This window comes from Felis catus, chromosome A1, assembly GCF_018350175.1.
Source record: "Felis catus isolate Fca126 chromosome A1, F.catus_Fca126_mat1.0, whole genome shotgun sequence".
NCBI classification, from domain to species: domain Eukaryota; kingdom Metazoa; phylum Chordata; class Mammalia; order Carnivora; family Felidae; genus Felis; species Felis catus.
This window is the reverse complement of record NC_058368.1, coordinates 22,295,649-22,319,965: the sequence shown is the minus strand read 5'-3', so window position 1 is coordinate 22,319,965 and position 24,317 is coordinate 22,295,649. Positions and strand designations below refer to the sequence as shown.

The window sequence follows — 24,317 nt, the reverse complement described above, 5'->3', positions numbered from 1 at the left end:
ATCCATTTTATCTAACCTTGAAAAAGAATAATGTATTTTCAAGGAAAAAGCCCTTAAACATCTAAACAGTGAATAATGACCTTAATCTTTTCTTTTTCTTCTGTAACTCTCAGCATTACTGTTCCCAAATTATAATCACCAACTTATTAAATTCCTGGACTCAAGGCCTGTGCTAATTGCCTGCCTCAAGTGAGTGAATGTTGCCAAGTGTTTTGTAGACTTATCAAATAAGCATCTACTATTAATAGGGTGATTTTATTTGGTCCCAGTTCGTCTAGGACAGTTCCAGTATATATATAACTCTCATCTTGGTGTCCAACCAGCTCAACATTTGCTCCAGGGTTTTCATTGTTTAACAGAGTATAATTTAGTGTTTCATTAAAATAAACTGTAATGCGGGATCCCTGGGTGGCTCAGTCGGTTAAGAGTATGACTTCTGGTTTCTGCTCAGGTCATGATCTCACAGTGTTCATGAGTTCGAGCCCCACATCAGGCTCTGTGCTGACAGCACAGAGCCTGCTTGGAATTCTCTCTCCCTGTCTCTGCCCCTCCCCTTCTGCCTCTTTCTCCCTCTCTCTCTCTCAAAATAAATAAAAATAAACTTAAAAAAAATCTGTAATGCATCTGGTCACCTACCATTTTGTATTTCTGGCTTCTGCCGTGACCCCCTCTAGTAAGCAGTATATCCATCTCTTGTTTTCACTTTAACCTATGATTAAATCTTAAAGGCAACTAGAGTAAATTGTTTCTTTTTTTCTAACCCTTACCAGAAGCAAGTCAAGGACAGCAGTTAAGGTACTTAGAAGTAAAGCAAAGTACTTAAATCTAGAGGGCTAGGGTCAGCTGACTCCTTTCAGTCTCCTCATAGTGGTGGCTGCTGAAGAAGTATGTGATGCTGCTGCCCCTACTGGCCACTTGGCGTCATGAGGTAACCATTGGGAAGTGTATAGGTTAGATGAATGTAAAGTACGTGCAGGAAATAAAATCTAAATCTCCCTGCCACTGAATATATATATATGGAAAAAAGTCTGAATGGTTTTGTCATTTATTGTATAAATCTATAACTACTTATTATTGGCAGTGCTTTTTTTTTTATTTTGAAGTAAACCCTTTCAGCAACAGTGAGCTAAAAAAAAAAATCTAAATTTGGTTAAATATTTAAAAGAACAATAAATGGAGGCAATTCAATGAGTTTTGTTGAAATTTGGAGGTAATTGTGGTCCAGTGAAAATAATTGGACTGAGATATTTACACATTTCAATAAGAAAAAAATAGAATTATGAATAGCATCTATTTAGCAGAATTTGCTCAGATCTTACCAGATGGCACCTAAGAATCAAGAGTATTCCCAGAATATAAATATTGTAGTCTTAAATTAAAATATTATGGAAAAGAGTCAATTAAATGTGTCAACAGTTTCAAAGTTATTAACTATAAAATATAATACTTGCAGGCAGTTTTATGAAAAAATTAAAAATGAGACTATACTGAAAAAAAATTTTTCTGTTAAAGACCAGGGATATGGAATTAGAGACACATATAGCTAACAGATTTACTAAACTACATGGATATGTACTAAAAATAACTGTTCTAACACTATTTTAATATCCAGATATTCAATATAAAGAAGTCTGTAAAATATTCTTTAATGTACTTGCATGTTTTTAATTAAGCATTTTATTTTTTAACATTTTAATAGAGCTTTTCATGCCCTTCAGTGTAATAAAAGCAATTTGTCAATCAATAAAGAGCTACATAATTTTAATAATTTTTAGGCCCCTCTTTCACTTTCAGAAGTGTCCTCATTTGGATGATGATAATACGGTTATCCTACCTCTACTGTATTCTCCCTCTTGCATTACCATAACTTAGCCAGCCTCGAAAACAAATCCTTATCTCTCTTACTATTAAGAGTTATTCCCAAATCCTTGTCCATAGATTTGGGGAAATTTCACCAGTCTGAGAAATGGGAAAAATAAGGATAATATAGTGGTTTTTCATTAAACTAAATTTATTGAAGTTAAATCCCTTGAGTTTTGAGGTTAAAACATACTTTCTTTATGAATGATGTGGTAATATAGAATAGACTTCCTTCTGTTCTTAATTTCTTTCTTCTTTCCTTTTAAGGTCATAATTTGGTTTAATAAAAAGCTGATTACTGGGGCACCTGGGTGGCTTGGTCAGTTAAGCATCCAACTCTTAATTTTGGCTCAGGTCATGTAGTGACTTTGAGCTCCGTGTAGGGCTCTGTGCTGAGCGTGGAGCCTGCTTAAGATTCTCTCTCTCTCTCTCTCTCTCTCTCTCTCTCTCTCTCTCTTTTTCTCTTTCTCTGCCCCCTCCTCGCTTATTGTCTCTCTCAAATGTAAAAATATAAAAAATTAAAAATTTTATTTTTAAAAAATTTTTTAATGTTTATTTTTGGGAGAGAGAGAGACAGAGTGCAAGTGAGGAAGGGGAAGAGAGAGAGAGAGGGAGACAGAATCTGAAACAGCCTCCAGGCTCTGAGCTGTCAGCACAGAGGCTGATGCGGGGACTCGAACTCGGGAATGGAGAGATCATGACCTGAGCTGAAATCGAACACTTAACCAACTGAGCCACCCAGTCGCCCTAAAAATTAAAAATTTTAAAAGCTAATTACCTTAATGAGTCCCCAGAATTTGTTTTAAAATTTTACTGGCACATAAATCAAACTACTTGGGAAATACTGTATTAGAACATAAATATAGCTATAGATATCTCTGTTCTATTGATCAATCTTTGTCTAATATCTCGCCTCCTAACTTCATCCAGCTGCCCTCAACCCTAGTCAATCCAAAACATACCTGGTTTTTGGATGATCCTCACATTTGCTTACCATTGGCATGAACTGTGTAAAGTAAAACTTTTATTAAATTGATACCTTAATTTAATATAAATAAAGAGGGAAATTATTAGAGAAAGAAAATGCTACTGTGTGGCCAGATCTGCAAGGTGACTAAGGCCCCTAAAAGGGGAAAGAGGAAAAATATGGACAAGCAAATAAGAGAGATTTAAAAGAAAGTTTGACTTGTGCCCAAGAGTAAAGTTACAGGTTCTAATTCTTTGCCCCCCTTATCTTCCTGAGATTATTTGCATATGTCACTGTCAGTTACTGCTGAGCAAGAGACTCCTCCTCTAGAGGACCTGATTAGTTGCAGATATCATTGACCTTTCCTAGTTTCCTTGTCTGCATGGACATGCATCAGTTATAATCTAAGCTGCATGAGTTTAACACATTATTTAGATGTTCATTGAGAACCTGTACCTTAATACTACCACAAGAATCAGGATTACTGTCATGGTCAGAGTCAGTCTTTTGAAGGATTAGATATATATTCGTAGAGTAGAATGAGATATATCTCACATCCCCACTCTTAAATTAATGTCTTAATGATTTGAAACCACTGGGTTGAATGAGTCTAGCTCTTAAGTTTTCTAACATGCAATGACCCAGACATATTACAGTCTAAAAGCAGCCTTAATAAGCACCTGATCTTGGTTATTTGTTGGCAGAAAAAATTTCATAAAATGAAAGTCAACTTTAATTTGCCTTATAACTAGCAATCCCTTTCTGCAAGTCCGCTGATTCAGCTGTCTTGCTATCTTAGCTGTTTATTTTGCAACCATTTTTGAGGGTACATTGTTTAAAGTTAGACATTTATTGATGCATTACTGAATTTTATATATGAGAGAAGTCAGCATGGGGTTATACCTACTTTAGTTTTTTCAAGCCAAATCATTGCTGTGCTCTATGGCAGTATGAGACATGCTTTATCTGCATTAACTAGCTTGACAATGTGGTTCTTGGTGTCTTAATTTTAATCATATTTCAGTTCATACAAACCAAAGAGATTTTATGGCCCAGCTCTAGGGAAGACATAAGACCAGCTTCACTCCCTATTTATATTATTTTTTTCTAAATTTTCCCTTTTCTTCAGTTTGTCAGCTATTTTGTTTTGAATTTTGTTTTGTTATTTTGAGTGGGTTTTGTTTTTTGTTTTTTGTTTTTAGCTTTTGTTTTTGTTTCTCTTAAATCTCCTTAAATTACTTTTGGAACAGGTTTGGCTATTAAGTAATTCACTGTTGGGGCGCCTGGGTGGCTCAGTCGGTTAAGCGTCCAACTTCAGCTCAGGTCATGATCTCGCAGTCCGTGAGTTCAAGCCCCGCGTCGGGCTCTGCGCTGACAATTCAGAGCCTGGAACCTGCTTCGGATTCTGTGTCTCCCTCTCTCTCTGACCCTCCCCTGTTAATGCTCTGTCTCTCTGTCTCAAAAATAAATAAACATTAAAAAAAAATTTTTTTTAATTAAAAAATTAAAAAATTCTGCAAATTCAGAAACACTGACCAGAATCAAACTAAACTGTGCATATAAATCAGTGAAAAATATAAAAAGCAATATTTTGAAAAACAATAGAAAAAAAAGTCAAGAGGGAAAAGCAGTAAAAGGAAGAAGATATTTGGGATTTGCTTTGTTAGTGTTCAAAGCCTCTTGTGTAATGTGTAAGTCAGGTCTGTGGAGGTTTGAGAACAGTTAGAAAAATCCTATACATGCAAGCTACTTAATCTCTTTGTATCTTAGTTTCCTTACCTATAAAATGGAAATAATAGTTATTCCATATCAGATGGATATTATGCAGATTAAATGAGTTAATATCTGTAAAGCACTTAGACCAGTGCCTGGTACCTAATAAGTGCTTATAAACAAAGTCATCCACGTGTCACCTAGTGCTTGTATTGACAACCCTACAAGAATGCTAATAGTTAATGTGTTAAAACGTTATCAAAAAGTACAAACAATTGCTGTGACATGTCATACTATTGATTTAAGAGAACCGTCTGCAAAATGTTGGAGAGTGTTTTGAAAATAAAAGGTGCATTTTAAATTTGCTGGAATTGTCATATAATCAGCTAAGAAAGGGAAAATGAAGAATATGGTCATCACTGCATAATGCATTCCTGTAATTGTAGTGTTCTTGATGCATCCTGTTGGTTTATTCCTCTAGGAAAATTGTTTGGTGCGCATTCATGAATTAACAAGGTATTTAGGACACATAAAATATGTATATCTTGCATTGTCCTTATTATAACTGTAAAGTTCTTGAAAGTATGGACCATGCCACTAATCAATCCTAGGCATTAAAACTTTATGGCAACTGTGCGGATAGTTGAGAATAATTAAGATGGAGAGCTAAGTCTTGTTAGAAGCATTAGAAATAATGAAGACAGTTGAAAATACTGAACGGGACAGAAATAACCAGTACAGCAAAGAGCTAGTGGAGTATGGAATGGAAATTAGATCCAGAATAGCAGTGGATGGGGCGCCTGGGTGGCTCAGTCGGTTAAGCATCCGACTTCAGCTCAGGTCATGATCTCCCAGTTCATGAGTTCAAGCCCCACATGGGGCTCTGTGCTGACAGCTCAGAGCCTGGAGCCTGCTTTGGATTCTGTGTCTCCCTCTCTCTGCCTCTACTCCACTCATGCTCTCTCTCTGTCCCTCTCTCTCTCTCTCAAAAATAAATAAACATTAAAAACTTTTAAATTAAAAAAAAATGGAAGTGGAGTGGTAACTTCGACATCGTGAAGGGACAGTGATTCTGCTGAAAATAGAAGAAAGAGGTGAGAAAAGTTTATAAGTAACATTGAAATAGTTCAATTTCATGTTGACATACATGGTTGAGGTGAGGTTGGGGGAAGTCCTTAAAGGGTGGTGGAGATCTCTGATAATCACTCTAAAAAACAGGATAGGTGATTAACCAGGGATAAATTCCTAAAAGGATTCCTGAGCGATGCTGATGGCTAAGTTAAGGTTGGAGATAACTATGTTTATAAACATGACAGTCTGAATGTCATTTGATTTCTACAGTTCAGATCTAAGAGAAGTTAATTATTTCATTAAAATTAGGGATTTGGAGGGAGGGGATGTAAAAGAAAGACATCGATGGGAAAGGAAATCAGGCAATGAAGATAGTGTTCAATCAGGAGGAAAGGGAAATCATTATGAGAAAGAACAAATATTGTAGAACAAAGAGAAAACTGGAGAGATGAAAGATAGATGTGGTGGCCAGATACTGAAACATGAAAGTTGGGATTTCAAAGATGAGATTGTAGAATTTTAAGTGATAAGTTCCAAGATGTATCTTTGAAGATGGGTTACTAAAAACAGAATGGAAGAGTTCATGAAAATTTGAGGCTAAGATTTTTGGACATTAAAGTCATTGTGCTGATGGGCTAGAGTAGGATAGAAGGGAAAAAACTGTGAACATCGTGCTGCCATAGTTCTCAATAAATGAGAACAGCAAGGAGAAGCGGTAGAACTTCATGTCCTATATTTATATGACATGATCTCAAGGAAGAAGAAACTTGAGCCTGAAACTGGAACAACAGTGGTAATGGGAAGCAGCCTTGGAGTATCTGGAGACTGCCTCAGGAGAGAATAGGAAGCCTCTACTCCCAGGGACTGCTGGCAAAGCTGTCCTGGGGGGAGCCAGGTTTCATTTCAAAGAAACACATTAATAGGTGTTCTGTGAAATTGTTGAGAATAAAGGGGAATTTACTTATAATGGGGGGGGGGAGGGAAGGTTCAAATGAACACAGTGGAAAGACCTGAAAAGATCATCAATCAAAGAAAAAGTCAAGAAGTGGAAACATAGCTGTGTGAGAACATGAGCAAAAATGAGGAAGTGGGCTGAGGGGCTTGCCTTTTGTTTAAGGACTGAAAATCAGAGGTATGGTTAGATTTGCTGAGAGGCTAATTTACAAGCAGATTCTGTTGAGACCAGGACTCTCTACTCTCAGGCCTAGTTCTTCAAGGCGGCCTTTCCTTTTAGTAGGAACTTTGAAATTAACAACTACTCTTTGCCACTTTTGAGAATAGTCTGTTAGTATCTTATCTCCTCTGGAGTCCCTGGCATGTATTTATTGAAACCTGTTTCTCCAATAACCCCTTGCTAGTTCTTTTCCATCTTCTTGGGAGAGGAGGCTTTGAATGTGGTGTACATAATTTTTTTAAATATAGCCTTCTTATTAGATAACCCTGACTTTGCCTCATTGTGTGCCCTTGGCAAGATACTTAACTGCATTCTGCTTCAGTTTCCATACCTATAAATGATGCCTACTTCAGTTATTATGAGGATTGAGTTAACACATGTAAAACACTCTGAATGATACCTGGCACATACTCTGCAATATATAATTGTTTTTGAAAACATGTAGTAATCATACTTTTATTTACAATAATATAACAAACAAATAATAGCTATCATTTGTTGAGGAAAGAGAAATCGTTATGAGAAAGAAGTACTCAGTACTTTAAATACACCTAATTTGAATCTCACAACAGTGCTACAAGGTTGATAATTTTAACCTTTTTACGGAAGGAAACAGACTAGAAGAGCAATAAATTGCCTTGCTAAAAAATATTGAAGCTTTTATTAAAACTTAAATCTTCTGTTACCAAAATATATTTTCTTTCCACTGGGCAACTTGTAAACAAATCGCAATCATTATCATTACTTACACATTTATATTAACTATTAACACATTTCCTTAGCTTACATAGTACCGTAAGTAATGAAAAGACCTCCAAAAGTTCTTACAGTCTTCTCCTCTCTTGTAACAACATCTTTGGTCTCTATGGGAGCTTGGGTAGGGTGTTCTGAGCCTGAATCATGGCCTGTCTTTGAAGATTTCATCAACATGAGTGACAATGCCATCCACCAGGCATCTGTATTAATGTCCAGGTTAAGTCTTAAAATAAACATACAAACAACAAAACAAAATCAGAAATAAAATGAAACCAACACTTAAAGTGATACCCTTTATTAACTTGAGAGGCAAATGCCAATCTGAAACATGAATCCCATGTTTGAGGAACACATTGATCAAGCCTATATTCTATAGACCATTGTGTGCTGTGGGCATTCTTTAAGGGTTGAGCATGGAGAGTGGATCAAGTTACAGAAGGACATTTCAGAGCAAACCTGCTAAATTACTAAATGTTATATGTACCTTAAACTTTCTAAATGGAGGTAGCGGTCTGGATAATAAAAACAATTAGAAGATAATGCCTGTGATGTTACAGGAGATAAATGAAAACAAATGCCTGTGATGTTAACAGGAGATAAATGAAAACAGAGTACTGTTTTACATCAGATATGTATTTCTGTATGTGTATTTTAATGAGCTTTTGAGTTACTTCAGGAGGAAGTCTGAAAGATCCTCAAATTCGAGGTGGCAGCAGTAAAAACCATTTAATCATTTACTATAGCCCAAACGCTGGCGGCAGGAATGTTTGCTTTTTTTTTTTTTTCTTCCTCTTCCCTTTCCGCGGGTCACTGCAAGTCACGTGATGAGTATCACATGACTCGGTCAAAGGATCTTTTCCTCTCGCTGCTTGGGGGAAAAAAAAAAGCAGAACCGTTCTCCAATTAAAGCTGTTAACGTGTACTACGCTGTTTCCTTGTTGGATTTTCTTGTTCTCTGCTGCTACTGTAAAAACAAAATGAGTGGTAAGATTTGCTGACTGTTTTTGAACATTCTTCTTTCATTTTAAACATAGAAAGCATTGCATTAATCTGAAGTCATGCCGTGTGTGTGTGTGTGTGTGTGTGTGTGTGTGTGTGTGTTTTCAATAGATGCCAAATGTATCGCAGTGCAAATATTTTAAATTGTGGCCATGTAGTTAGAAAAAGATTAGACTCTGTTTGGAGATAGAATGATTTTGCACTCCACAGAATATTATTTTCCAGCGCCTTTATTTCACTAGGTTTTCTTTTTACCGCTAAAATCTGAATATTGGCATCAGATTATTTGGAAGCCATTGTGAAAGCTTGGAAGCTCTTTATAAAGAGAATGTGTAGCACGTCAGCAGCCCGTTGCATTTTAAGAATTTAAGCTCAAATTTGCAGTTTCATCAAAAAAAAAAAGCCCTCTTAAATGTGAATGTATGCTAATAAAAAAATAAGAATTAAACTTGAAGTAGATGAAATATCGCCTTTATTAAATCATTGATGGCACTTTTTAAGAAATGGAGGTGAGGGCTTCTCAAATTTCTTAAGACAATTGGTGAATAGAATTGTTTCCTCTTTTAGGTTTTGGAATAGGTAATATGCCCCTAAAAATGATTAATAGCTCTGTGATTTGAGGTAGATTTTGCTTAGGTCATATAGATTATTAAGGAGCTGCTGGGTGTATCTACAGTTGTTCAGATACAGCTTCTCTTCTACCAGATGTTCATTTAATGGTACAATCTGTAACAGACTTGGCTTCTTTATTGGAACAGAATACCCCCTCACTGCATTTAATAAGGGTTTGTAGTTAATCTTTTAGTACTTTCGATATTTTTTTCCAATAGTTCTTTCAAAAGTATTGTTGAAACTAAAGAGGTAAACAAACATTTGCATTAGTAAGCATGCAAGGTTTTAGGGGTTTAGACAGGAATATTCCTGTCCGTAGATAGGAATAGCAACTGAAGTGGTGCTGTAAATATTGTAGTTCTAAATTTATATTTACTATGTTTATATAATGGGACTTAATGTGTTCATTGTTGAATGTTGTTTCACACCAGTATTTTAGATACTAAATATGGTATTCATGAATTGTCTTAAAAAAATTAACCATGTAACATTTCTGCCTCAGGATAAGATTCTTTACTTGCTAGAGTGAAATGATTACTTCATAGAGAAATGAGTTAATCATTATTCCTGGACTGCAACTAGTAATGTGTTTTCTGCTGGTTTATTTTAGGTTCAGTTTGTTTTGTTGTGTTCAGTATCAGACTTAAATATAATTAAAGAATAAAGTAGAATTTTGTACTACTAAAATATAAGTATGAAGTAGTTTTCAAAGTATATGGTTTGAACTGTAACTGTGTAGTATTTATATATTAATATTTTTAGTAAAAAAGGGCAACCCAAAGCAACTATGTAGTTTTGCAGTTTTAAATGTAATCAGCAATAACTTATTTTTTACTCTGGGGGATAAAAAACAGCAACAAAAACTTATTCTAATGACTTGATTTAAGAATTAATTTGAGGGCCTCCTGGGTGGCTCAGTTGGTTAAGCATCTGACTTCGGCTCAGGTCATGATCTCACAGTCCGTGAGTTCCAGCCCTGCGTCGGGCTCTGTGCTGACAGCTCGGAGCCTGGAGCCTGCTTCAGGTTCTGTGTCTCCCTCTCTCTGACCCTCCCCATTCATGCTCTGTCTCTCTCTGTCTCAAAAATAAACAAACATTAAAAAAAAATTTTTTTTTAAAGAATTAATTTGACAGGGATTCCTGGATGGCTCAGTCAGTTAAGCATCTGGCTTTGGTTCAGGTCGTGATCTCACAGTTCATGAGTTCAAGCCCTGCGTGGGGCTCTACTGACAGCTCAGAGCCTGTAGCCTGCTTCAGATTCTGTGTATCCCTCTCTCTATGCCACCCCCCCACCCCCCGCCAACCACCACTTGTGCTCTCTCTTTTTCTCAAAAAATGAATAAACGTTAAAAAAAAATTAAATTTGACATGTGAAAGGAACCACAGCCCCTGGCACATTTGGTAGAAGCTCAAAAAATACTAATTTCCTTTACTAAAATTGCAAATAGAATTTTCAGTGAATTGTCCTAGTTCCCAGCTAAATTTCACATGCTATAAATAATACCTACGCCAGTACTCAGGTTTCAAAAAACTAGTTTACTGTAGTTTTATATGAATTAGCCAATAGATGTAAACCAGCATTATCTTAAAACTATTCTCATTTTCTGTTGAGTCCAGCATAGAGAAGTTAAAAGGTAACTTTTGGATGAAGCCTTTCTGGCCTAGAGGTATAAAGCCCCTCACAAGTTTTATTTTGTAAATTAATTGGTTAATTTTGGCTTAAATGTAGGAAAATCCTGTTCTTTCTTACTCTTTATTTTTTTAAGATAATGAAGAACTTAATTTTCCTTAGAAACATTGGAGCGTAGTTCTTAAGTCTCAAATTACATCAGTTGCACTAATGCATAGTATTTAAATGTTCACTAAATATGTTGTAGAGATATATCCTTAAATGAAACTGCCTGGTTTTTGATCTTTATACTACCATTAGGGCAAGCTTAACCTCTCTGCCTTAATTTCCACATCTGGAAAATGGGAATAGAATGATTGTGAGGAGAAAAAACAAAAAACACCTAACACATAGTAAATTAGTGTTAGCTATGTATAATTAGCTATTCTAAGAAAATATTCTGAACAACTTCATATATTTGGTGGGCTTGTCTTGGAAGGGAAGATTATTTTGTTGAAAAAGTTATTTTTATAGTCATATAGAACATAATTTGGTAGTCTGCCCCCCCGCACAGGCACGTACCTATACACTCCTTACTTCCTCCTAACCACTTGAGTCTTTAACCTTTTCTCTCCCTTCCTCTTCTTTCTTTTGTCTCTCCCTTCCATCTTCCACCTCTTTCTTTCCCCGCCCCCCCCCACCCCATTTGAGCTTTCTTCACTCTCTTGTCTTCTTTACCCTTCCCTTTCTCCTGTTATCTCTTCCTTCTTTGCCCCCTCCCCTCCTCTTATGCCTGTATTTCTCCTCCATCCCTTCTTTTCTCCTCCCTCCCCTTAGCATTTACCCTCATGTACCGCCCCCCCCTTTTCCTGCATTCTCTTTTCTCTTTCCTTCTTACCACTCACTTCCTTTCCCCTGTCCCCACCACGAACCACTTTGTTGTTTGGTTGTTACTCCCCTCCTTGCCTAAGAGAGGAGAGTGGCTGTAATCTGGATTTGCTGTAACCTCCATGCTCTTCATTCTGTTTTCCTGAAGTATGTGTAATGTTACCAGTGAAATTTATTTCTTTTCTGCCCTATGATTAAGTTTTTTCTCCCTTTTTTTTTTTTAAATAATTGATACCCATTATATGTACTCTGCAGGTTGAAATTCCACATATAAAAAGAACTCTTCCCCCATTACATTCTTCATTAGATTCTTGGGTACCTTTATTCCTAAGAAATGAGTGAGGCTCTTTGATAATGTTTAATCTCAAGTTATTAAAAACTAGTGGGTGAGGGGACAATGCAGTCTAAAGTTACAAAGAGAAAAGGATCTGAAAGTGAGATGCTTCTTTCAAAAAGTCGCATAAAACAAGATTTGAGTTACTAGAAAAAATAAACACATTTTACAAATGTGCCTGTTTTATCCCACAAACATTAAGAGAGGAGATAAATAAGATAATCTTTATGAAAGTTATCTGGAAAGGGTAACAGTAAAAATGAAAGAAAATATAGAATGGGACAAGCTGAATTTTCCTTTTTTTTTTTTTCCCCAGAACTTTTGACTGTAAGAAACAAAAATTGTTCCTTGGCTAAATATGCATGTATAGGATTTTTCTAACTGTTCTCAAACCTCCACAGACCTGACTTACACATTACACAAGAGGCTTTGAACACTAACAAAGCAAATCCCAAATATCTTCTTCCTTTTACTGCTTTTCCCTCTTGACTTTTTTTTCTATTGTTTTTCAAAATATTGCTTTTTATATTTTTCACTGATTTATATGCACAGTTTAGTTTGATTCTGGTCAGTGTTTCTGAATTTGCACAATCATAAGATTCACTAGGTATATTTGTAGAGTAAATACACTGACTCAAGACGCCACTGTAAGTATAATAAATGGGAATCTCTAGAAGAACCTGGAAATTGATGTTTTAGAAAGCTCCCCAAGTGGCTGTTGTGATCACCAGAAGGGTTTGAGAAATACAACTGCAGGTAAATAATACTCATTGTACTTTACAGGATAAACTTTTATGTTTTATAGCAGGTGAATCATCTGAATTTCTTTTCATAGTAACACAGTTACTGTTAATTTGAGTGTTTAGTTTAGATGAAGTATTCAAAGTCTAACTCAAATTGTTTTCAACTTTAGCTTGCTAAGTAATCCTGGATTAACACATCATTTCTGTGATCCCTTCAGGTCCTGCTCAGGTTCCAATGATGTCCCCAAACGGTTCTGTGCCTCCTATTTATGTGCCTCCTGGATACGCCCCACAGGTATATTTTTATGTTCTTGTTATATCTACATAATAGGGATCATAATGTTATTGTTTTGACTTTAATTCAGATAAAAAATACCATTTCAGTACTGAAGCTTAACCCAGTACAGTATATCTTTGGTAAGCCTATTTCAAGTATTTTTTTTTTATATTTCTTTTTTTTTTTTAACATGTATTTATTTAGTTTTGAGAGAGAGAGTGCATGAGAGGTAGGGGCAGAAAGAGATGGAGAGAGAGAATGCCAAGTAGGCTCTGCACCGTTAACACAGAGCCAGATACGGTGCTCAGTCCCATGAACTGAGATTGTGACCTGAGCCAAAATCAAGAGTCAGACACTTAACACACTGAACCATCCAGGTGTTCGTATTTCAAGTATTTTAGTATGTTTAGTATATTTGGACAAGAGGAAAAATTAAGTTGACAGCATCATCATTTGGTCTTGTCTTTGGTGGAATTATAATAGGAAATTAATTCTAGAACTTTATTTCCCTGAAAATGTGAATAATGTAAGTAATATCTTAAGGTTTAAAGGGCCTACACTAACATTGTTTTAAATTAATCACTTGTTTAGAAGTAATCCTAGACAGTGTTCCATCCTTATTCATGTCTCACAGACACCCATCATAATTGCGTGGCACATTATGGTACATAGAAGAAAATTTAGACCTATAGACCTACAGCTGTAAGGACTAAGGGAATTAGTATCATCACACACCTAATAATCCTGTCCTATGTATGCATCACTTGGGAAGCTCTGACTTAAAGAATAAGATACAGCTAACTTACTTGCACAGGCAAACCAAATTAAATTGTAAGGTCTCAGGTGTTCAGTATCTTCTGCTCCTGAGATTCTGTGTAGTCTGCACTCATTGTCTCAAATACTTTTTGGAAATACTCAGTTTCTTTTTTTCGCACTAGAATTTACACTTGAAATTTTCTTCAGGCCCTCTCTTACTTCCTCCCTAATTATGTCAGAATATTGGTAGGATATTGTGGTGGATTCACTGTCCTTTCTGTGAAGCCCCATACTATGAATGGCAAAAGAAGACAATTCTGGTGAAGAGAATGGAAGTAGTATGAGAGTTAGAGTCAGAAAAGCTGGATCCATGTCTTATTTCAGACCTTGCTGGCTGCATAGCCTTAGACAAATCAACTTCCTGAAGTCCCTGTGCCCTAACTGTAAGATGACATGATAACATATATGAGATAACATTTGAATAGTATTTGTAAGCTTTTCAGGAGCTGTCTCTATTTTTGTTTGACATATTGACTCTTTAATTTATTGTAGTCTGCATTCTGTCTATAATATCCTGCTAAATCTGCTCTCTGATACGTACCAAACTCAAAGCCTTTTTTCCAACATAATCCTCTTTGACCCCTAAACATTTGACACCATTGTTAGGATTTACCCTGGATTTCCTTGACATAATGCTGTCCTGATTCTTTCTGCTTTTCTAATTGTTCCTTCTCAGACCTTTCTCTACTTACATAAAGACCATATCTGGTCTTTTCTCTCTGGTGTAGTTCAGTTCAACAAACATGTATTGAATGTACCATGTACTAAGCTCCGTATTTGGTGCTAGTGATATAAAGATGTATTTGGTGCTACTGACAATTTATTTTGGTGCAACTAAAGAGTATCCTGCTGTTCTCTCCAGTAACAATACCTTTTATTTTTATGGCAAATTCCTACCCTTGTCATTTCATTTAATCATGACCTTCTAAAAGTAGATTTCCTTGAATGTTTCCAGGTGCCTCTCCTTTTGGGTTCTCATGGCAGACTATGTATATCCCTCTTTTGATGAATTTCTCACACTGCTTAATTATTTTTCTCTCCTGAGAAGATCATGAACTCTTAACAGTTCCTGTACTTAGCAGTGTTCAACAAATATATATTGAGTGCTCATATATGTCAGGCAGTCTTCTACATAATTATGAAATACCCATGAATAAGAGACACAGATCTCTGTCTCTGTGTAGTTAACATTCTTGTGGAGAGAAGAAAACAATAAGCATAATACATGGATAAATTATGTCATGTGTTTGTTGGTAAGTGATGGGGTTAGACAAGGAAAGAAAACAGAGCTGGTTACATTTTAAAATAGGGTAGTCAGAATAGGCATCATGGGAAAGGTGACATTTGAACCAAGTGTTGAAGGACAGGTAGGAGTTAGCCATGTATTTTGGTGGGGTGGAAGAAGAGGATTCTGAGAAATAACCAGTGCAAATGGCCCAAGATGAGAACATGCCTGGGAATGGCAAGCTGGCCACTCTGGCACTACTGAGTCCTCAAAGTAGTATAGTAAGTAATGAGGTCAGGGAGGGAACAGGACCAAATCATATAGGACTCATAACTTTATTTCCTCAATGCTGAGAACAGCATCAGTCGTATAGTAGGGACCCAATAAATATTTGTAAATCAATCAAATAATCATCCAAGTTGAGGTTCTTTAGCTTTATTTAGGCCAAGAGCCACTAGAATAATTTTCTTGTATTATTTCTTTTATCTTCTCATTTCTGTACCTATAAAGTACCTTTAGTTAGCTTGTTCACTCAATGAAGTCTAGATTTCTTGACATAAATAAGGTCTTACACAGTTCTGTTTTAGTATGCGTTTGTACCCCTTTCTTGGTATGTCTAATTGCATATCCATTTTTGCAGGCAAGTATCCAGATCACCCCAATAAAGCAAATATTGCAATAAAGGGAGTCAAGTGAATTGTTTGATTTCCCAGTGCACATAAAAGTTACATTTATGGAGCGCCTAGGTTTTGAACCTTTGACTCTTGATTTGCACTCGGGTCATGAGCCCAGGCTCATGGGATTGAGCCCTGCTTCATGCTCTGCACTGAGGGTGGAGCCTACTTAAGATATTCCCTCTCTCTCTCTCTCTCTCTCTCTCCCTCCCTCCCTCCCTCCCTCCTTCTTGCCCCTCTCCCCTCACCTCTCTTTCTAAAATAAAAAAAAATATGTATGTTTACACTATATTGTAGTCTGTTAAGTGCACAATAGCATTTTGTCTTAAAAAGTGTACATAATTTTATTTAAAAATATTTTGTTAGAAAATGCTAACTATCATCTGAGCTTTCAGTCAGTTGTAATCATTTTGCTGGTGGAGGGTCTTGCCTTGATGTTGATGGCTCCTAACTGATCGGGGTGTTGCTTCCTGAAGGTTGGGGTGGCTATGGCAATCTTAAAATATGACAACAGTGAAGTTTACCACATTGATGGACTCTTTTTTTTTCCACTAACAATTTGTCTGTAGTATGTGATGCTGTTTGATAGTATATTTTACCCACAGTAGAACTTCTTTCAAAATCAGTCATTTCTCTTAAACTCTACCACTGCTTGCTTCATAAACTACGTTTATGTAAAATTCTGAATCTTTTGTTGTCATTTTAACAGTCTTTACAGCATCTTCATCAGGAGTAGATTCCATCTCAAGAACTCACTTATTTTTGTTCATCCATAGAAAGCAGCTCCTTGTCCATTAAAACTTTGTTGTGGGATTGCAGCATTTCAGTCCCATCTTCAGGCTCTGCTTCTAGTTGTGGCTCTCCTGCTGTTTCTCCCACCTCTGCAGTTACTTCTCCACTGATGTCTTGAACCCTTGAAAGTCATCCATGAGGGTTGAAATCACCTTCTTCCAAACTCCTGTTAATGTTGATATTTTGACCTCTTCCCATGAATCATGAATGTTGTTCTTTTTTTTTTTAATCATGAACATTCTTCATGGCATCTAGAATGGTGAATCCTTTCCTGAAGGTTTTCAATTTACTTTGCCCAGATCCATTAGAGGAATCACTATCTATGGCAGCTATAGCCTTACAAAAAGTATTTCTTAAATAATAAGACTTGAAAGTCAAAATTACTCCTTGATCCACGGGCTGCAGAATGGATGTTGTGTTAGCACACGTGAAAACGACATTAATCTCATTGTACATCTCCATCAATGCTCTTGGCTGACAAGGTGCATTGTCAGTGGGCAGTAATATTTTAAAAGGAATTTTTTCTGAGCAGTAAGGTCTCAACAGTGGACTTAAAATAATTCAGTAAACCATGTTGTAAACAGATGTGCTATTATCCAGGCTTTATTGTTCCACTTATAGAGCACAGTAGATTTAGCGTAATTCTTAAGAGCCCTAGGATTTTTGGAATGGTCAATGAGCATTGGCTTCAACTTAAAGTCACCAGCTGCATTAGCCCCCAACAGGAGAGTCAGCCTGTCCTTTGAAGCCTTAAAGACAGGCATCAACTTCTCTCTAGCTGTGGAAGTCCTAGATGGCATTTTCTTCCAATAGATGGCTGTTTCATCTATGTTGAAAATCTGTTGTTTTATTAGCCACCTTCATTAATTATCTTTAGCTAGATACTCTGAATGACTTGCAGCTTCTGTATGGCACTTCTGCTTCCCTTTGTACTTTTGTGTAATAGAGATGGCTTCTTTACTTAAACCACATGACCTAACCTCTCCTAGCTTCAGACTTTTCTTCTGCAGCTTCCTCATTCCTCTCAGCCTTCTTAGAATTGAAGAGAGAGCTGTACCCTGGATTAAGTTTGGCTTAAAGGAAATGTCGTGGCTAGTCTGATCCTTTATTCAGACCACTAAAACTTCTTCATAGCAGCAATAAGGCTGTTCGCTTTCTTACCATTCGTGTGTTCACTGCAGTAGCACTTTTAATTTCATTCAAGAACTTTTCCTTTGCATTCACAACTTTGCTAACCGTTTAGTACAAGAGGCCTAACTTTTGGCCTAGGTTGGCTTTCAACAGGACTTCCTTCCTGAACTTAATCGCTTCTATCTTTTTATTTAAAGTGAGAAACATGTGACTCTTCCTTTCACTTGAACACTTAGAGGCCATTTTAGGGTTATAATTGGCCTAACTTCAATATTGTTGTGTCTTGGGAAATAGGGAGACCTGAGGAGATGGAGATAGCAGATGGGGGAACAGCCGTTTGATGGAGCAGTCAGAACTCACAACAACATTTATTAGTTAAATCTGCCATATGTGGATGCAGTGCAGTTCATAGCACCCCAGACAATACAGTAGTAATATCACTGATCACCTTAGCAAATATAATAATAATGAAAACGCTTAAGAGGTGCCTGGCTGTCTCTGTCAGTAGAGCACGCAACTCTTGTTCTTAAGGTCATGAGTTCAAGCTCCACATCAGGTGTAGAGCCTACTTTAAAAGAAAGAAAAGAAAAGAAAATGTTTGAAATATTGTGAGAATTACCAAAATGTGACACAGAAACTCCAAATGAGCAAATGCTGTTGGAAGAATGGCACCAATAGACTTATTTGCCATATGGTTGCCACAGGCTTCCAGTTTTTGAAAAAATGCAGTATTTATTTGCAAAGCTCAGTAAAGCACAGCACAATAAAATAAGGTATGCCTATATTCACACGCTCACCTGATATTTTCCTTTCTCCATGGTTTTGTTAAAGCTATTGTCTGAGGAATGCTACTCATTTGCTCATTTCTGCCTATAGAAAATCTACCCATCCTTGAGGACCTAGGTCAAATTATTTGTACCCCCTCTTAGTTATATATTACATGCCACCAGTATTATAATTGTGGGATTTTTTGGGATTTTACATTCCTTCAGGATAGGAGCTTCCTTTTAACTACTTTTGTTCTAGGAATAACTCAGATGCGGTTGATATTTCATAAATATTTGTCAAATAAGTGAATAAACTTAACAATAATCTTACTGGAAGGATTATGTGAGGCTAGTGCGGCTACTGTTATCTACCTTAATTTAAGATTAAGACTGTCTCTAGGAAATGTATCATTTTCAAGTACACAGAGCTAATCAAGAGACAAAAATCTATAATCTCATCATTATGGAAATAATCTAAGTACTCACTATGCAAAACTGGATTCTAGCATTTTGACATCACTGTCAAAATAACCCCCCATTTCCTAGCATCCACGATTTCTAAAGTTAGAAAATAGTTATTAAGAGCCAGGTTCTGGGCACAGCTAAGCACTTAGTAATTGTCCAAAATTTGGCACATAAGGAAACATAATTTTCTTAGCAAATATGGAACCTGGGAGTTGAGCCAAATGTTAAGACACATAAATAGCTATAATAAGTATAGGTTGCATGTGGCTCAGCAGGAACCAAATGGCACACATGCTAAGTGCGTGAATCCTGGAACACCTCACCTGGGTGGCTCAGTTGGTTAAACGTCCAGCTTCAACTCAGGTCATGATCTCATGGTTCCTGGGTTCGTGCTCTGCATCGGGCTCTGTGCTGACAGCTCAGAGCCTGGAACCTGCTTATTCTATGCCTTCCTCTCTTTCTGCCCCTCTCCTACTCACACACGCGCTGTCTCAAAAATAAATATAAATATAAATAAACATAAATTTTTTAAATTTAAATGCATTAATATTTGTCATCTATGGCCTTCTTTTAGACTTTTATGCAGTTATCTTCTTTTTTTGCAACAGGTTTCATTGTCTCTAATCCTTGCTATATGTATGTGTATCTTTTGGTGAAAGGCAGTGATCTAAAGAGGGCCAAAAATGTATGTTTGCTGTGTTATCATGTAATTAAAATACATACTAATAGGATTCAGCAAATTTATGCATCCTAAAAAGTTAGGTCAAGCAAGTAAGGACTACAGAAATAAAAATCCAGTGTTGGGATTGTTTAGCTCTTTTGCTGAGGAAATAATAATATTAGATACCTTAGAGCATATTGGGGCAGAAAAGTAAAAGGTCCCAAAGGTACATAGATCTTAATTTAAGATTAAGATCAAGATTTTTTTTTAATTTTTTAATATTTACTTTTGGGAGAGAGAGAGAGAGAGCACAAGCAAGGGAGGGGCAGACAGAGAGGGGACAACAGAATCCAAAGCAGGCTCCAGGCTCTGAGCTTTAAGCACAGAGCCCAACACAAGGTTCGAACCCACGAACCAGGAGATCATGACCTGAGTCAAAGTCTCAGACGCTTAACTGCCTGAGCTGCGCAAGATTAAGATCAAGATTAAACAAAATTACTTACGGGAAAAACATACGAAGAAATTATGATTTACCTAGGATATATCAGCCTTTAAATTTGTGATGTTTGCACCAATGGCATGCCCCTATTAAGTTTAGAAGCACTTCAGATACTAACTCATCATTTACTCATACATATATTTTAACTTCATTTTTAACAACATTAGACAGGGTATCAGTAACTTAAGGAATAATTGGTTCTGTTTTTCTCATTTGAGATTTGCAAAACCCAAACCTATTAATGTTAAAGTTGCTAATATTGTACTGTACTTCCTCTGTAATCTTATTCAAGACTTCTATATTATTGTTTATTTTATAATCTTTGTACTTTATTGCTCTATACTTCAGCATTCTACTCAAAAGTAATGGGAACCTGCATTTATTCTGTTTACCTTAAGTTTTGAAAAGAAGGTTGCTATGATAAAAATGTAAAATGCCCTTGCCTTGAGAGGCATAGAGTTCCTAAAGACAGTTTTCCCCCTTTGCCACTAGTGAACAAAAATAGTTCTTAAAATAGTCACTTAATTTTTAGTTACATAACTTATATTGTTGGGTCAGAAAATGAATCCTCATTTTTAGAAATCATTACTTTTTAAAAAGCATTTTTTATTAACCATGAAACTATATAAGATACTGTCCAATATGAGAGACCTAAAACTAGTTAAAATGATATGCAGAAAGAAAAATTGTTCACTAGATTCTTAAATATAAAGGAACATTAATTTTACGAACAAGCTAATAGAAAATAGAAAATGTATTCAGTGATAATGCATAAGTATAGTTGTATATTTTAAATATATATTTTTCTGATCATGATTATGTAAAAAACTTGGAAAGGGTAAGAATAGGGCAGGAAAAAGAATTGCACTGAATGTTATAACCTAGAGTCACACTCTGTAAACATGTATTTCCCTTTAGCCTTTTGATGAACTACAAAATTACAAACGTAATTTTAGATATAACCTTAATGAGCTTTATAGTTTAACAAGAAAGGGAAGCTTGTGAGAGACTGACCTGCTTCAGCAGAAGCAGAAATATGTGCCAACTGAACTAAGATATCAAATGGGGAAACAAAAACTATAAAACTCAAAACACAAAGCAAACTCAGACACAGAAAACAGATGGTGATAGGAGTAGAAGGAACTTAATTTACTGGCAAATTATACTAACTTAGAGACCTGAAGAGCATTGCAGCACAGAATAACACTTGATATTTTAGTGATGAAATTAATGATTTATCAAGAAAAGATTATAGACTACCTGAATGGGATGCCTGAAAAGCCGCATCAAAAGTTCTCTCCTGCCTTTCTTTAATGACCCCCTTGTTTTTTTATGGAATGTGTGTTGTTATGGTGATGAGAGAGTACCTAACAGGAAGGGGATTGTAGATCTCATAATGTGGGGAAAGGGGCTGTGTCAACTTCAGGAAAATTTTCAGATTACTCCTTTGAGCTGGACTTGGGGTTTCACTTTGCTTTTATGTCAGCACACAGCAGTGAGGCCTACTTTTTTCAAAGATTTTACATACCTGTCTGATCTCTGTCTTCTCTGTCTCTCCTTGGGAGAACAGCTGAAAGCCATGAGCAGCAGTGTAAGGGACTGCAAGGTAGTGGGGCTTAAGATGTTTAGGTGAGGATAAAGAGTTATAATAGGAGTTGGAGAGAAAGGTTGTGGTTACTTACTGACATTATTGTGTATGTATGTATAGTTAAGTATAAAAATAAATATCTGTTGAATGAGTGGCCAGAAATACCTATATTATTATTTAATAACTTAAAGTGGGAATAGTTTTAGGTTCAGGGTGAAGCCATAGAAGTAGGTTGCTAAAAATTAAGCATAAGCAAAGGTTGTAAAAGTTGAGGAAGTTACAGAATTCTAATAGCATGGTGGTGTTAAGAGGGGGGAGAAGGTAATGTGGCATTCTAGTAGAACTAATGGAATACATTATTTCTGATCATATCATTGATTCAGCAAATTTCTTTGAGCATCTGCCATATCTAGGACTTGTTCCAGGTGTTAGGAAGAAGATGGTAAGCAGAACAGATTTGTCATTTATCATATATTCTGATGGAGAACACAGATAGTAAATACAACCTCCTTTTTCTGCAGCCCCTTTTAATTATGTTTGTGTTCAATAAAGGGGGGAAAACAGAGCTTTGTCTCACTAGAAATTGTGTGGCATATGTGGTTAGATGGTCAGATCTATGCTGATAGCCCTATTTAATTCTATTTCATTGTCTTATCTTTGTTTTAATTTTTTTTAACAAAGACTAATTTGTATTGTATTTTATCTTTTTTTTCCCACAATTTGTTGATTTTATTTTAATCATCACCATTGGTGTACCCTGTTAATATAAAATTCAGTGTCTACATGGTTGGTTATTTGTCAACAGCTGGACTTAGCAGATAGTTTTGTGCCCCCAGCCTCACCCTAAAGCTACTGGCTGTTCAGATGGTTACTTGAAGTGGAACAGTTCTCTACACTTTCTTGGTCCTAGTCTGCCTGGTTGTGTTTATGTTTTGGGTTTTTTTTTTTCCTGTTTCTAGGCTTTCTTTTTTATTTTTTTATTTTTTTTTATTATTTTTTTTTATTTTTTTTATTTTTGGGACAGAGAGAGACAGAGCATGAACGGGGGAGGGGCAGAGAGAGAGGGAGACACAGAATCGGAAACAGGCTCCAGGCTCTGAGCCATCAGCCCAGAGCCCGACGCGGGGCTCGAACTCACGGACCGCGAGATCGTGACCTGGCTGAAGTCGGACGCTTAACCGACTGTGCCACCCAGGCGCCCCATTAGCTTTCTTTTTTAAAATTGTGTTAAAATATACATAACAAAATTTACCATTATAACTTTAAATGTACAGTTCAGTGGTGTTAAGTATATTCTGTGTTGTACTCCCTTCACTACCATCTGTTTCTGAACTCTTCAGTTGCAGAACTGAAACTGTACCAAATAAACAATAGCTTCCCATTCTTCTTTCCCACAGCTTATCTTTGTATTTTAAATGTTCGTTTTCAGAAGAAAAGTGGTTTTTAATTTCATAAGTAATTTAGCCATTTCTATTTAAACAGTGAGATACCTCACTTGTGTTGTGAAATTTAAAAAGACCCTGGAGGACAGGTACCTGTGGATTCTGTGTCTACAAAATGGATATGACATGGAATTAAAGCCAAATTGCAAGAGTTCAAATACTGGCTCCTCCACTTACTGCCTGTGTGATCTTAGTGAGTTACTTAGCATCTGTATGCCTCAGTTTCCCCATCTGAAAAATGGAGATAATAGTACCTATTATGTAATATTGTTACAAACATTAAATAGTTAATACATGTCCCTTGAGGAACTTACAGTTAAGTTATAAAACACATGCATTTGGAAAGTTACAAACACTACAGTGTTATAAATACCTACCAAGTGATACAGAATAAATGTAATAGAAATGATAAGAGGGAGAGGTCATTGAGATTGCGGTGTCGGGATAGGGTTCATGGAAATCAATCAAAATAAACCTTCTGCAGACCCCTAGCCCCGCATGTCTACCAACATTTGGGGTTACATGTTCTGCCCTCTCATCTCAACTAACACTCTTCCTTTTCACGTAGAACAGAGACAGACTTTCCTGCTCCTGTCTAGACCCAGTGCCCCCATTGGAGTCTTGGATCCCATTCCCTTTTGCCTGCATTTTCTTCTCTCTCTTCCACATCATCAATTTCTTATTCTCTGATGGGTCATTCTGATTAGTATATTGGCATGTTGTAATTGCTCTCCCTAAAAACAAATTTTAAGGTATTTGATTCTACTACTACTAGCCACCACTCTATTTCTGTGTTCCCCTCTGCAGGAATAGTTCCCAAAATTGGGCTTTTATCTCTCTAATTCTGCTCCCCACTTTGTCTCTTACCCACTCCATTCAGGGTCTGCCCCTGTGATTAGGGGATGAGGACCAAAACTGTCCTCATCCAAGTCACAGTGACTTTCACATTGCCAAATCCAGTGGTCAGCTTTTAGTCTTCATTTTACTTGACCTTTCAGCAGCAAAGTTGATCTTTCCTCCTTGATACACTTCACCAAACTTCCAGACACCACAGTCCTCTTCCTACCTTGCTTGCTTGCCCTTTTGCAGTCTTTTCAGAACTACAGACTAGTATATCTAACTACATACTCAACATTTCCACTTAGATGTCTCATAGACGTAAGCAAATTCATGTGTCCAAAACCTAAAACTCCAAATCTTACCCCCCAAAATAATTTATTCTACCCTACAGTCTTCCCCTTCACAGTTGATGGA

At 36.5% G+C, this 24,317-nt stretch overlaps 1 protein-coding gene across 5 annotated transcripts in view; it reads left to right on the top strand.

Moving 5' to 3' along the window:
- The window catches only part of FNDC3A (fibronectin type III domain containing 3A), a 146,101-nt gene that overhangs the window by 68,656 nt on the left and 53,128 nt on the right, over positions 1-24,317 (top strand). For 4 of the 5 annotated variants that reach the window (XM_023251406.2, XM_023251397.2, XM_045052765.1 and 1 more), the window contains exon 4: positions 12,945-13,021. In XM_023251406.2, coding sequence (XP_023107174.1) covers positions 12,945-13,021 — 77 coding nt within the window. Of the gene's footprint in view, positions 1-8,397; positions 8,526-12,944; positions 13,022-24,317 lie in introns of those variants that run through there. The other variant, XM_023251409.2, reaches the window with a different exon arrangement.